The sequence below is a fragment of the Fragaria vesca genome, linkage group LG2, assembly GCF_000184155.1.
Source record: "Fragaria vesca subsp. vesca linkage group LG2, FraVesHawaii_1.0, whole genome shotgun sequence".
NCBI lineage: Eukaryota > Viridiplantae > Streptophyta > Magnoliopsida > Rosales > Rosaceae > Fragaria > Fragaria vesca.
Genome location: NC_020492.1, coordinates 17,362,807 through 17,377,112, shown reverse-complemented (window position 1 = coordinate 17,377,112; position 14,306 = coordinate 17,362,807). Strand labels below are relative to the sequence as shown.

Here is a 14,306-nt window from a genome sequence, read left to right as displayed (position 1 = left end):
AAATCAAAATTGTTTCTTGAGATTGAATCAATAATGGAAGATGAAAGTTGCAAAGTCTACATTTAACATAAGACACAACTACTATTTTCATGAGAAATATCTACCATTTAGATGAGAAAAATCACATAAATGTAGATTTTCTGGAAATAAAAATGGTTTTTAAGATTGAATCAATTATTGAAAGTGAAAGTTGCAAAGTCTACATTTAACATAAGACACAACTACTCTTTTCAAAAGAAATGTCTACCATTTAGATAAGCAAAATCACAAAAAAGTAGAGATTTTGAAAATTAAAATTGTTCTTGAGATTGAATCAGTCATGGAAGGTGAAAGTTGCAAAGTCTACATTTAACTTAAGACACAACAACTATTTTCATGAGAAATAACTACCATTTAGATGAGAAAAATCACATAAATGTAGACTTTCAAGAAATAAAAATGGTTCTTAAGATTGAACCAACCAAATGTAAAATTTGCAAGTCTACATTTAACATAAGACACAATTACTATTTTATGAGAAATGTCTACCTTTTAGATGAGCAAAATCCCAAAAAGTAGACTTTCTGGAAATCAAAATTGTTTTTGAGATTGAATCAATGAATGAAGGTGAAAGTTGCAAAGTGTACATTTAACATAAGACACAACTACTATTTTCATAAGAAATGTCTACCATTTAGATAAGCAAAATCACATAAATGTAGACTTTTTTGAAATAAAAATGGTTCTTAAGATTGAACCAACCAAATGCAAAATTTGCAAGTCTACATTTAACATAAGACACATCTACTATTTTCGTTAGAAATGTCTACTATTAACATAAGCGAAATCACAGAAAAGTAGACTTTCTGGAAATCAAAAATTGTTCTTGAGATTGAATCAATAATGGAATGTGAAAGTTGCAAAATCTACATTTAACATAAGACACAACTACCATTTTCATGAGAAATATTTACCATTTAGATGAGAAAAATCACATAAATGTAGACTTTCAGGAAATAAAAATGGTTCTTAAGATTGAATCAATTATTGAAGGTGAAAGTTGGAAAGTCTACATTTAACATAAGACACAACTACTCTTTTCAAGAGAAATGTCTACCATTTAGATAAACAAAATCATAAAAAAGTAGACTTTCTAAAAATCAAAATTGTTCTTGAGATTGAATCAATAATGGAAGATGAAAGTTGCAAAGTCTATATTTAACATAAGACACAACTACTATTTTCATGAGAAATGTCTATCATTTGGATGAGCAAAATCATATAAAAGTAGACTTTCTGGAAATTCGTTCTTGAGATTGTTCTTCAAAGTTGGATCAAGTACTCTAAGATGCAAAGTCTACTCTTAACATGAGTTAGGTCTACTAATAACATGAGCTAACTGACATGCAAAAGTAGACTTTCTGAAAGTTACTATTTATGGAAATCAACTATAAAAGGAATGGTAAGTTTCCATTTCGAGGGAATTCCTTTTCTGAAAATTCAACACTAATTGCCACATGTCGCGACCTCATTCGTCCAAAGTCAATAATCTGTACATGTCATTAAAGTTTTACTTTTTTTTTCACCATTTCAAAACTTTAAAAATGCATAGAAAATAGCTCCAGTGTCGGAAAAATTCTCCGAAAAAAGTCACGGACCACTGGCGAGACCCACTTCACAACTGCATCTAAATTTTAGTCATCGGAATCACAACATACCTACTAATGTAGTATAACTTGTTTGGTAGGTTATATGCTAGTATACAATTTTGTGAACCAACTATATAGAGGAAGCAAAATTTTCAAAAATTTCGTGAAATAGGATGTGATCGGTATAGTAAAATACGGCTACGGTAGAAAAATCACTTTAATTCGTCAATGTTTAGACCCCGATCAAAGCCGTCAACCCTATTTATGTTTATGCTTCACTAAGGAGAGGCATATCCTCAGGTGGTAAACGTCCCCAAAGTTTTACATGGGTGGTTATGTCTCATCTATGTGACACTTTATTGTGTTAAAGAATCAACCAAATTAAGTCACAAAGAGGTAGGTAAGATAGATTTCGTGTGATAAGTGAAAATGAATTAGGGTTGACCGCTTTGATCGAGCCCCGAACATTGTTGAATCCAGTTGAATTTTATACCATAGCTATGTTTCACTATAATGATCACATCAGACGATCAATTTTATTTCATTTTGTGAATTTTAGTCATCGGAATCATAACGTGCCTACTAAAGTGGTATAACTTGTTTGGTAGGTTATATGCTAGTGTACAACTTTGTGAACCAACTATATAGAGGAAGCAAAATTTTCAAAAATCTCGTGAAATATGATGTGATTGGTATAGTAAAATACGGCTACGGTGGGAAACTCACTTTAATTTGCCAATGTTTGGACCCCGATCGAAGCGGTCAACCTTATTTACGCTTATGCTTCACTAAGGAGAGCCCTATCCTCGGGTGGTAAACGTCCCCAAAGTTTTACATGGGTGGTTATGTCTCATCTATGTGATACTTTATTGTGTTGAAGAATCCACCAAACTAGGTCACGAAGAGGTAGGTAAAATAGTTTTCATATGATAAGTGAAGATGAATTAGGGTTGACCGTTTTGATCGAGCCCCAAACATTATTGAATCTAGTTGAATTTTATACCATAGCCATGTTTCACTATGATGATCACATTAGATGGTCATTTTTATTTTGTGAATTTTAGTCATTAGAATCATAACGTGCCTACTAATGTGGTATAACTTGTTTGGTAGGTTATATGCTAGTGTACAACTTTGTGAACCAATTATATAGAGGAAGCAAAATTTTCAAAAATCTCGTGAAATAGGATGTGATCGGTATAGTAAAATACGGCTACGGTAGAAAAATCACTTTAATTCGCCAATGTCTGAGCCCCGATCGAAGCGGTCAACCCTACTTACGCTTATGCTTCAATAAGGAGAGCCCTATCATCAGGTGGTAAACGCCCCCAAAGTTTTACATGGGTGGTTATGTCTCATCTATGTGAGACTTTATTGTGTTGAAGAATCGACCAAACTAGGTCACAAACAGGCATGTGAGATAGTTTTCGTGTGATAAATGAAGATGAATTAGGGTTGACCGCTTTGATCGAGCCCCGAACATTGTTGAATCCAGTTGAATTGTATACCATAGCCATGTTTCACTATAATGATCACATCAGATGGTCAATTTTCATTTTGTGAATTTTCATTGATTCAATCTCAAGAACAATTTTGATTTCCAGAATGTCTACATTTTTGTGATTTTGCTCATCTAAATGGTAGACATTTCTCATGAAAATAGTAGTTGTGTCTTATGTTAAATGTAGACTTTACAACTTTTGCTTTTATTGATTCAATCTCAAGAACAATTTTGATTACCAGAAAGTCTACTTTTTTGTGATTTTGCTCATCTAAATGGTAGACATTTCTCATGAAAATAATAGTTGTGTTTTATGTTAAATGTAAACTTTGCAACTTTCACCTTCAATTATTGATTCAATCTTAAGAACAATTTTGATTTCCAGAAAGTCTACTTTTTTGTGATTTTGCTCATTCAAATCGTAGACATTTCTCATGAAAATAGTAATTGTGTCTTATGTTAAATGAAGACTTACAAATTTTACATTCGGTTGGTTCAATCTTAAGAATCATTTTTATTTCCAGAAAGTCTACATTTATGTGATTTTTCTCATCTAAATGGTAGATATTTCTCATGAAAATAGTAGTTGTGTCTTATGTTAAATGTAGACTTTGCAACTTTCACCTTCCATTATTGATTCAATCTTAAGAACAATTTTGATTTCCAGAAAGTTTACTTTTCTTTGATTTCGCTTATGTTAATGATAGACATTTCTAACGAAAATAGTACATGTGTCTTATGTTAAATGTAGCCTTTGCAACATTTACCTTGGGTTGATTCAATCTCAAGAACAATTTTGATTTCTAGAAAGTTTACTTTTCTTTGATTTCGCTAATGTTAATGGTAGACATTTCTAATGAAAATCGTAGATGTGTCTTATGTTAAATGTAGCATTTGCAACATTTACCTTGGGTTGATTCAATCTGAAGAACAATTTTGATTTCTAGAAAGTCTATTTTTCTTTGATTTCGCTAATGTTAATGGTAGACATTTCTAATGAAAATAGTATATGTGTGTTATGTTAAATGTAGACTTTCCATCTTTTACCTGGGGTTGACTCAATCTCAAGAACAATTTTGATTTCCAGAAAGTCTACTTTTCTTTGATTTCGCTTATGTTAATGGTAGAGATTTCTAATGAAAATAGTAGATGTGTCTTATGTTAAATGTAGACTTAGAAATTTTACCTTTGGTTGGTTCAATCTCAATCACAATTTTGATTTTAGAAAGTCTACTTTTCTTTTATTTCGCTTATGTTAATGGTAGAGATTTGTAATGAAAATATAGATGTGTCTTATGTTAAATGTAGAGTTGCAAATTTTACCTTGGGTTGATTCAATCTCAAAAATAATTTTGATTTCTAGAAAGTCTACTTTTCTAATGAAAACAGTAGATGTGTCTTATGTTAATGGTAGAGATTTGTAATGAAAATAATAGATGTGTCTTATGTTAAATGTAGAGTTGCAAATTTTACCTTGGGTTGATTCAATCTCAAAAATAATTTTGATTTCTAGAAAGTCTACTTTTCTAATGAAAACAGTAGATGTGTCTTATGTTAAATGTGTATTCGATTTGCAACATTTTCTGTGATATTTTTCATGACAGTAGTAGATGTTTTTTATGATAGTTGTAGACAGTCTCAAGAATCATTTTGATTTCCAAAAAGTATACTTTTGTGTATTTTGCTCATCTGAATGGTAGATATTTCTAATGAAAACTGTAGATATAGAGAGACTTAACAGAGAGTTAACGTTGTTAGTTTGCTTTAACCTGCTATAGCAAGTCAAAACTGATTAAGTATCCATACCTTATGACACCTTAATTAATTGACAAATCAACAATTACGTTTGTCTCATGGGTTTATTCGCTGCTAAAGCTAGTACTCAAATATCGAAAACCCATATCGAAAACCAAAGAGGGTATCTCATGAGAAATTGTAAAAGATGAGGACTAAATGGCAAAAACATGAAGGACGGATATAATCCATAGAGGCGGCAAATTAAGGTGTTTCTCAGCTAGAAATTCCACGGTTAAACCTCAAATCTCTTCTTCTCCTTCACAAACTCGAAGCCGCTCTATCCCCAATTCACAGTCTCAGGTACTCTCTTTCTATCTCTTTTAGTGTCCCTTTTTGCTGCTCTGCGTTTTCCCTTTGATTTCTCCCGTCAAGCTTAAACCTTTACTGACATACACTGTTGGTTTTATGAGAGCAATTGGAAAACCTAGTGATTCTTATATAGATTACAAAATTATGTGATTGTTGCCGTTGAAAATTGTGGCGAAAGTAGAAAGATACAAATGCTAGCTTGCTGCCCATATGTCTCATGGTGTTTGATAAAATGCCTCAACCAACTTACCTGAATGAAGCAGAATAATATGGGATTTTGGTTTCTGAAGTATTGGGCTCTTGCATTTGTACAAGGTAGAGATACCCATTTGGTTTCAACCCCTATAATGTAATTCTTGTTGAATGTTAATGTGCAGGGTCAGTGTAAAGTTTTTAAGTTCGATTTTATGGTTATGTAATTGGTACCTATTGATTGGGACTCGTAACCTACTAAAGATGCCAGCATTAATCTCGTCAAGGTTGCTAATTTTCGGAGAGTCTCTGTCCTTCCATAAGTTTTCATATGTATCTAGGAATGCTTGGTTCCGCAGAAGTGTATGTAGTCTGAATCTTGGAAGCCTTGGCTTCAAAAGTGATATTGAATTGGTAGATAAAAAGGAAACCAATGAAGTTACGCGGCTGAGTTCTTTTAAAGATGTTCCCAAAAGTAAGGCCAAGGTGGTTAGAAGCACTGTAATCAAGGCAGCTGGGGCACAAAGCTCTCTTGAAGTAGATTCGAGTCTCTTTAATGCGAAATCTTTTTCTGAGCTCGGCCTCCCTCCTTTGTTGATTGAGAGGTTAGAGAGTCAAGGCTTCAGGACTCCAACTGATGTTCAGTCCACTGCAATTCCAACGATTCTTAAAGATCATGATGTCGTGATTCAGTCTTACACAGGTTCGGGAAAAACACTAGCTTATCTTCTTCCTATCCTCTCTGAAGTAGGCCCCCTAAAGGAGAGACCATCTGATGGTGGTGGTGAAAATGGGAAGAGAACAGATATAGAAGCGGTAATTGTGGCTCCTTCCAGGGAGCTGGGTATGCAGATTGTGAGGGAGTTCGAAAAGATATTAGGACCTGCTAACAAGAAAACGGTTCAGCAGCTTGTAGGGGGTGCAAATCGATCAAGACAAGAAGAAGCACTTAAGAAGAATAAGCCTGCCATTGTTGTTGGGACACCGGGCAGGATTGCAGAGATTAGTGCCGCTGGGAAGCTTCACACCCACGGCTGCCGTTTCTTGGTCTTAGATGAGGTTGATCAACTGCTTTCTTTTAATTTTCGGGAGGACATGCACCGGATATTGGAACACGTAGGGAGGAAGTCCAGTGCAGACTCACATGGACCAAAAGGCTCACTTGGCAAACGAGCTGAGCGTCAGACTATATTGGTTTCCGCAACAGTACCATTTTCAGTGATAAGGGCAGCCAGTAGCTGGGGGCGCGATCCACTTCTTGTCCAAGCCAAAAATGTCATTCCCCTTGATTCTATCTCGCCCTCTGGACCCGGTACATTGCCAGGAAATTCAATCAGTACGAACTCAACCTCAAATTTGCAGGGTCATTCTGCAATAGAGAGCCTACCTCCATCTCTTAAACACTACTACTGTGTAACAAAGTTACAACACAAGGTTGATGCATTGAGAAGGTGTGTTCATGCTCTGAATGCCAAATCTGTCATAGCCTTCATGAATCACACTAGGCAGCTAAAAGATACCGTCTTCAAGCTAGAGGCCCGTGGAATGACGGCATCAGAGCTCCATGGGGATCTTGGTAAACTTGGTAGGGCAACGACTATGAAAAAATTCAAAAAGGGGGAGGTGAGAATTCTGGTGACAAATGAACTTTCAGCAAGGGGATTGGATGTGGCAGAATGTGATCTTGTTGTTAATCTGGACTTACCCACCGACACAATTCATTATGCACATCGAGCTGGACGGACTGGTCGTCTTGGCAGGAAGGGCACTGTAGTAACAATGTGTGAAGAATCAGAAGTATTTGTTGTGAGGAAACTGCAGAAGCAGCTTGGAATTCCAATTTCAGCTTGTGAGTTTACAGAAGGCAAGCTTGTCATCACCGAAGAAGAAAAGGGTCTACCGGCTCTGAGGTGATGTTACTTGACTACTTATGGCATGGCAGAAAAAAAAAAATGGAATGAAAAGCAACAACAATTAGAATTACTCTAACTTTATGATAAAAATGGAATTTAGTGTTAATTTTATGTAGAACTAGATGTTATAATTGAAAGCTATTGACATTGGGGGAAAAAGGTCCAATCGCTGATAAATTTTTCTTTTTTACTTTGCAGGGCATGAGAGCTATCCTTGAGCTGGTGATTTTCAAATTGCATTCCAGACTTCACACATTTTGTTTTGTTGTTGTTTATTCGTCTATTTGTATTTAGGAATTTAGGATCGTGGATGCTTCTACTTTTAAGGATTTGTTACACTATTACACTTTAATCAGCACCAGTAGCATATTCCAAGTGAAAACATTGATTTCTCGCAATACATGCCCGTTGATCTATAGTAATTTAAAAGGGATAAAATTGACGCACCTTGTTTCCTTGACTCTCAATTTCTCAAAGTTGCTTGATTTGCTTTTTGGTTCGGTGATGTCGTGGAGCAATGCATTATTTACACAACAAAATTCAACTTTTATTTTTTATCGACATCTTATGCTCTCTTTAAAGGTTAATATCATAGACTAATCCGTGTCGAAAAACTTAACTCTAACAACATCGGCAAAATTCAAACATGATTACATGAGTATAAAAGGTTCCACTAAAACTCTTACTAACTCAATGAGAAGCACAACTTAAATACTTATATTTTGTTACGTGAGCTCTGTTTTCATAGGAGCCCTTCTAGTGAGGACCTTTAAGTTGAGGACTTGGTAAAGGCTTTTCGGTTTATGGTTTAAAAGACCCAATTTTCGATCACATTTTGACATCTTATCCGTTCAGTTTTTAGGTTTATATGAGTAGATCATTTATACAAATTTTCACCCAAATTGGTGTTCGTTAAGATAACAAATTAGATCAAACTAATGGACGAACTAAATCTGTCAAATATGAACCGTTCAAGTTCATAATTGATAAATCACACTTATGAATGTCTTAACAATTTTCAATATAGTTGAAAATTTAAAGAAATTATCTACTCATAAATATCTATAAACTGAACGGTAAAGATGTAGATATAAGATCGAAATGTGGGATAAGCCGAAAAGTCCTCACCAAGTCTTCAACTTAAGGGTCCTCGTTAGAAAGACTTCCCTGTCTTCATTATTATGAATCACAATAGATTGAAGCACTTCGATATCTTAAGCCGTGAGTTTTTTTATTTATTTATTTTTTATTGCAATCGATTTTTCATAAATACTTAAATAGGGCCCCTATATATCCGATCATTAAACCCTACTTTCAAAAAAAAAAAAAAAATTAAACCCTTAGGGGGAGAAGAAAAGAAATCTAATGAGATAAACACACAATTACCCTTGATACTCATACCTCTCCAACGTTAAAGCAGCTAATTCTTCAACCGCTGCTGCTCCCATTTCCATGGAATTTCCACAACAACAAGAACTAGACCCAGACGCCATACCCCATTCAAAACGGGACCGTATCACTGCTTAACCCTCTTCATTTTCATACAAGTAAAACCCCCGCCCTGCACTTCATTGTAGCACTTAAGGTTTTGCATGCAATCGCTTCTCAAACAAGTCAGTGGGCTTCACAAAACCTCGCTCTCCTATTACTCTCATCTCCTAGACCACTGTCTCTCCCTTAAATCTTCAATTCACGTCAATGTCTTACACGCGCGGTTGGTGAAAGTGGGACTCAACACCCATACCTTTCTGGGTAACCGTCTCCTCGACGCTTACTTTCGGTTCGGCACGCTTTTCGATGCGTTGAGAGTTTCTAATGAGATTAATTGCAAGAACATTGTGTCTGATAATATTTGCTTGAAGGGTTTATGTCGATTTGGTGAGTTTGAGAGGGCACGGAAGGTGTTTGATGAAATGCCTGAGAGAGATGTGGTTAGTTGGAACTCGATGATTTCGGGGTATGTTTCGTGTGGATTGGTTGGTAATGCAATGTGGATGTTTTCGGAAATGCAAAGCTCGGGTGTGAGGCCGAGTGAGTTCACGTTTTCGATTGTGATGTCAGTTGTGTCGTCTGGTTGTCATGGGAAGGAAATTCATGGTGGTATGATCAGGAAGGGTGTGAATTTGTCGAATGTGGTAGTTGGGAATTCGTTGATCCACATGTATGGAAAGATTGGTTCGGTGGATTATGCTTTTGGGGTGTTTATGTGTATGGAGGAGTTGGATGTCATTTCTTGGAACAGTTTGATTTGGGGCTGTCATAGAGCTGGGTATGAGGAATTGGCTATAGATCAGTTTGTTCTTATGAGAGGCACCGAGCATTCCCCTGATGAGTTTACGATATCAACTGTGATCAATGTTTGTTGTAACTTGCTTGATTTGGCAAGGGGTAAGCAAATTATTGCTTTTAGCTTGAAGGTGGGATTCTTTTCTAATAGCATTGTATCGAGTGCCGCTATTGACATGTTTTCCAAATGCAACAGATTGGAGGACGCGGTCCTGCTCTTTCAAGAACTAAGCTGGTCAGATTCAGCTGTTTGCAATTCCATGATTTCGAGCTATGCAAGGCATGGTTGTGTGGATAATGCTGTGCTGCTTTTTGTGCTGACCCTTAGAAAGAATCTGAGGCCAACGGAGTTCACTCTTAGCAGTGTACTGAGCTGTACGTCCACATTTCTTCCAGTTGAGCAGGGTTTCCAAATCCATTCTTGGGTTATTAAGTTAGGCTTTGAGTCAGACGCTATTGTCGCTAGTTCACTTGTTGATTTTTACACTAAACTTGGATTGATAAATCATGCCATGAAGATCTTTTCAAGTATGGCGGTGAAAGATTTGATATCTTGGAACACTATGATTATGGGTTTAGCTCAAAATGGTAAACTGTTTGAGACCCTGGACACATTTAAGGAATTAGTTAGTGAAGGTATGCCAGCAGATGATGTAACATTAGCTGGAGTTTTATTAGCTTGCAACTTTGGCAGCTTTGTGGATGAGGGTATGTCATTATTTATATCCATGGAAAAGGAATATGGGATCAAACCTGCAGAAGAGCATTATATGTGCATAGTAGACTTGTTGACTCGTGCAGGTAAACTCGAAGCAGCAATGGATATAGTAGAAGCAATGCCCTATGAACCTAGTTCTATGATATGGGAATCAATTCTTCGTGCTTGTGCGCTTCAGAAAGACATCAAAATTACTGAAAGAGTTGCACAACTGATGATGAAGTCAGAACCACAGTCATCTCTACCTTATCTGGTGCTAGCTCGAGCATATGAAATGAGAGGAAGATGGGAAAGCATGATTCGAGTTACGAATGAAATGAAAGAGAAAGGTGTGAAGAATGTGGTCGGATGTAGTTGGATTGAGATACAGAAACATGTATATACTTTTAAGGCAGACCAATTACAGCCTCATGGAGGCCAAGACATATATATGATATTGAGATTACTGTTTTGGGATATGGAAGCTGATAGTTACATTGACATTCTAAGAAAGTGACGCTAGGAGGAGTGGTGAAAAGAATTACCATAATTTTGTGTTTGGATGAGGGCATTGCACATAAGAATTCAGGTTAAGAGGAGCACAAGATCCTGAGCTCCACGTCCGGACTTGTTCAGGAAGTTTTTTAAACGACAGTGGAGTTTAAGGATGGAGGTGGCATAGACTCAATCCTATCTCAAAAGTAATGCCAATATTGGGCATCACGTGACCTTTAGTTTTGGCAGAGGCTTCTCACTTTCTCCTTCGACTGTTCAAGATTTTGTGGTTTTTTGAGCTTTCTTGGATTTCAGTTTGTTAAAGGGTTCTATATCTCACCACCAGATTGTCAAAATGATATCATATCCGGGTCAGGAATCTCATAAGCCTATTGTATTTTCACTGTGTTCTGAGATCTTTCTGTGTCATGCCCTTATAGCTAGGTTTACTATTTCTATGATTTCTTTCTTTAAGTTTGAATGTTTCATTTCTAACTTACTTTCTGTACTCCATGTTTTGAAGTTGAATGGGTTTAGGTGTTTTCTGACACAGAACTATTAGCTTAGGAGACTTCAGCCGCTGGAGTGAAAGAGAAATTGTCACACCAATGACACCATCACACAGCACCCACCATCTCAACCTCACAGAGGTATGAATTTCATGCTTTTATCTTCCTATGGATCTGTTTGGTTGCCTAGAAAGCTGATTATTACATATATGTCTCATCTCCTAAAACTATTATTTGTTTGGTTTCCTTGAAAATTTTTTTGTTCATATCATTTTTCTGTGGTTACTTGTTTTGTTTGAGATAAATAGTTGGGTGGGGTTTTTTTTTTACACTCTTCTGGAGCTGAGACCATGAGACAATCTGTTTTACCGGGATTTTACAATCTTGAATTTTAAGATTTGTATACGAAATTGGCCAACATAGATATGGTCATTTTGCAATGTTATAAGTTGACATGATATGGAAAGTATCTATATCAATTAGTCTTAAAGCTTATTAAACGTGTCCTGATCATGGACTTTGATTCTCTACTATGATTTTGGGTGCTAGGTTCTGCTTGGATTTGCATGGGAGGCTGCTATGTCAGTTCACAACAATCCAACAGCTGAAAAGTAAAGAGTTCCAAAAGCCAAACTTCCACAAGAAGCAACAAAGCAAAGCCCCTCTCCCCTCTTTTTGAGATTATCATATGTAAAGTTGTAAACCATCTTCTTTTTTGATATCTCCATCAACTCCATTCCCACATACAACCCCCACCCCACCATCACCAAAATTTCCTTTTGCATTTCCAATCTTCTGTCACCAACCCACCTGCAATTTCAACTCCCACAAGTTTCTCCCTTTTAACAAGCTTCTCAATCATTGCATCGTCCGCTTCAACCAGGGTTAGTTCGTCTCTTTAAAACATATTATCCCTGTCTCCTTCTGCCTTGCTTCAGGCACCAAATTTCGATTATATATTGCCAGTTCAGTTTTTGTCAATATGCTGCCTAGCTTTCTTTGGTGGCCTGTCATGTCAAATATGGGGTGGATGTGTGTTCACCTCTCCCATATGGGTTGGATGTGTGTAAATGAAGGAGTCTGGTTACATAGAAAGAGATGGGGAGGAGTTCAACTATTATCTTATCGAAATTGGGTTATCTAAAAACTTTTTAACTGCAAAATTAAGGAAAGGGGGAGGAGACAGAGTGAGGATCAGCAGCCTCTCGCATGCATATCCAATCGAATTCTAGCTGCAAATTTATAGTAGAGGATCCATTCCCTTGATAGTAGCTTATCCCATTATGTTCTATTGCCTTGTAGTTGATTAGGGAAGGTGGTCTAGTGCTCCAATAAAATTATTACTCAGCATGTTTGGGAGAAGGAGCTTCTTAGATATTTGTGATGCTTTTGAACGTGTCACATTTCAAATAATCCATGTCATCGGAATGACGTGTGTGATATGGATTTAGAATCCTGGCCTGCTTTGTTCTGAAACTTGCGTTGAGTAGTCTGTATTTTTGACATGATGATGCCACAGACCATGGAGTTTGTATATTTGTTTACTGTCTTTTTGTTCTTGGTAGTTCTTCGATATGCAATTTGACTCTCAGATTCCAAATAAATTCATTTTTACCGTATGTGATGCGCAGTTGGCTTTTATATACACGGTCGTTAATTTATCTAATAGTTTAACCAACCATCTGTTTATCTATTTAAGTTGATCTCTATATAGTTTGTGCTTTAGTTGGACAACAATACTTTAGGACTTTTAGTTCACATCCAGTCCGGACAGGGGATTGTGATTAGATATCCTAGAACTTGCACGATAGTTTGATTGCTTAAATCAGTCCTTATGGATTCGACCTCTTATTCCAAATTGGGGGATCAAATTGCCAGAATCAAGTCTGCATAGAACAGACCAATGTTTACAAGAAGAAGTAATATGGCTAGTCTACTCTTAACTTAGTGCTGTTATGTTGTCAGTAGCCATGATCCCATAATTCTCAACCATGAGACTTGATAACATGCAGTCATGGGCTGCACCTTTCTAGGGTGAAAGAAGGCTAAAAATTAAGAAGCAAAGAGATACCTAATTTACTTTGCTGTTGCAGCTTTCCTTGAATAGTGTTTCACAATTGTCTTTTGAGACACTTTGGAGCTAATCTAGATACTTAATTATAGGCTAGTGAAGTAGTTTATGCAAAACTATATTTGTGCGTGCAGGGGCACCTCAGTTCATGCCCGATTTCCAGCAAGTCGCAATGGCGTTTAGTTACACCTGTAGTGTGTGTATCCTTAGTTCTTTTATCAACCTTAGTGACTATTGAGTAATGCTGGACATGTTGAAGACTGCATACTAGTACATTCTAACAATTTCTCTGTGAGGCTTTTTTTCTTTTTTCTTTTTTCTTTTTCTTGTCGAGACGAGTAAGAGTTGACCATCAAAAGACTAGTATAACAGAGAGGATCATTCATGCATCAAAGTATCAAACCATTCTGATGCTCTCTAATTCGTGAACATCAATGAAATTGGAATGAGATAGAAAATCTAAAATACTGATCCTTTCTGTACGTCCCATTATTTTGTTTAATTAAAATCAGTGCCATGCATACGAATTATTATATGCTTTCAGTTTTGTCTTCAAAGTACAGAATATTCCTGTATTAGTCGATCTCCGACTAAGTGTAGGTGTTTGGATATGCTATGTCACTAGCAGGGGTTTGGAACTTGGGGGTTTGCTATTGGTAGAGTATGTCGGCTTGATCTCGAGTTAGCTTCCCATAGACTAATGGACAGTTTTCGAAAGCCAGTCTGTTGTTGTATGGAGTTGGTTGTAGGCTTGTAGCGATTTCCTCTTTTGAAATTGAGGTTTGACATTTTATTCATTTGATGAAGTTTTCGGGCAACAATCCGCAACATAAATACAATTCATAAGCCAAGGAGACACTTTAACTATATACTATAGCTGGTCGAATATGAACAGTTTTTTTTTTTTT

General features: G+C 36.4%; 2 protein-coding genes and 1 non-coding gene across 3 annotated transcripts; all 3 read left to right on the top strand.

Moving 5' to 3' along the window:
* The first annotated feature begins 5,159 nt into the window (after positions 1-5,159).
* On the top strand, positions 5,160-7,799 carry LOC101310278 (DEAD-box ATP-dependent RNA helicase 47B-like). Its single transcript, XM_004290674.1, has 3 exons — positions 5,160-5,226; positions 5,613-7,337; positions 7,539-7,799. Exons 2-3 carry the CDS (start codon positions 5,692-5,694, stop codon positions 7,543-7,545), a joined length of 1,653 nt encoding a protein of 550 aa, XP_004290722.1. The 5' UTR covers positions 5,160-5,226; positions 5,613-5,691; the 3' UTR covers positions 7,546-7,799.
* Positions 7,800-9,253: 1,454 nt separating this feature from the next.
* LOC101301172 (pentatricopeptide repeat-containing protein At1g43980, mitochondrial-like) lies at positions 9,254-10,840 on the top strand. Its single transcript, XM_004292580.1, has one exon. It carries the CDS (start codon positions 9,254-9,256, stop codon positions 10,838-10,840), a length of 1,587 nt encoding a protein of 528 aa, XP_004292628.1.
* A 319-nt stretch (positions 10,841-11,159) lies between these two features.
* On the top strand, positions 11,160-12,551 carry LOC101309987. The gene is made up of 3 exons (XR_183990.1): positions 11,160-11,189; positions 11,372-11,468; positions 11,877-12,551. It is a non-coding gene; the product is annotated as an uncharacterized LOC101309987 (transcript).
* The last annotated feature ends 1,755 nt before the right edge of the window (positions 12,552-14,306 follow it).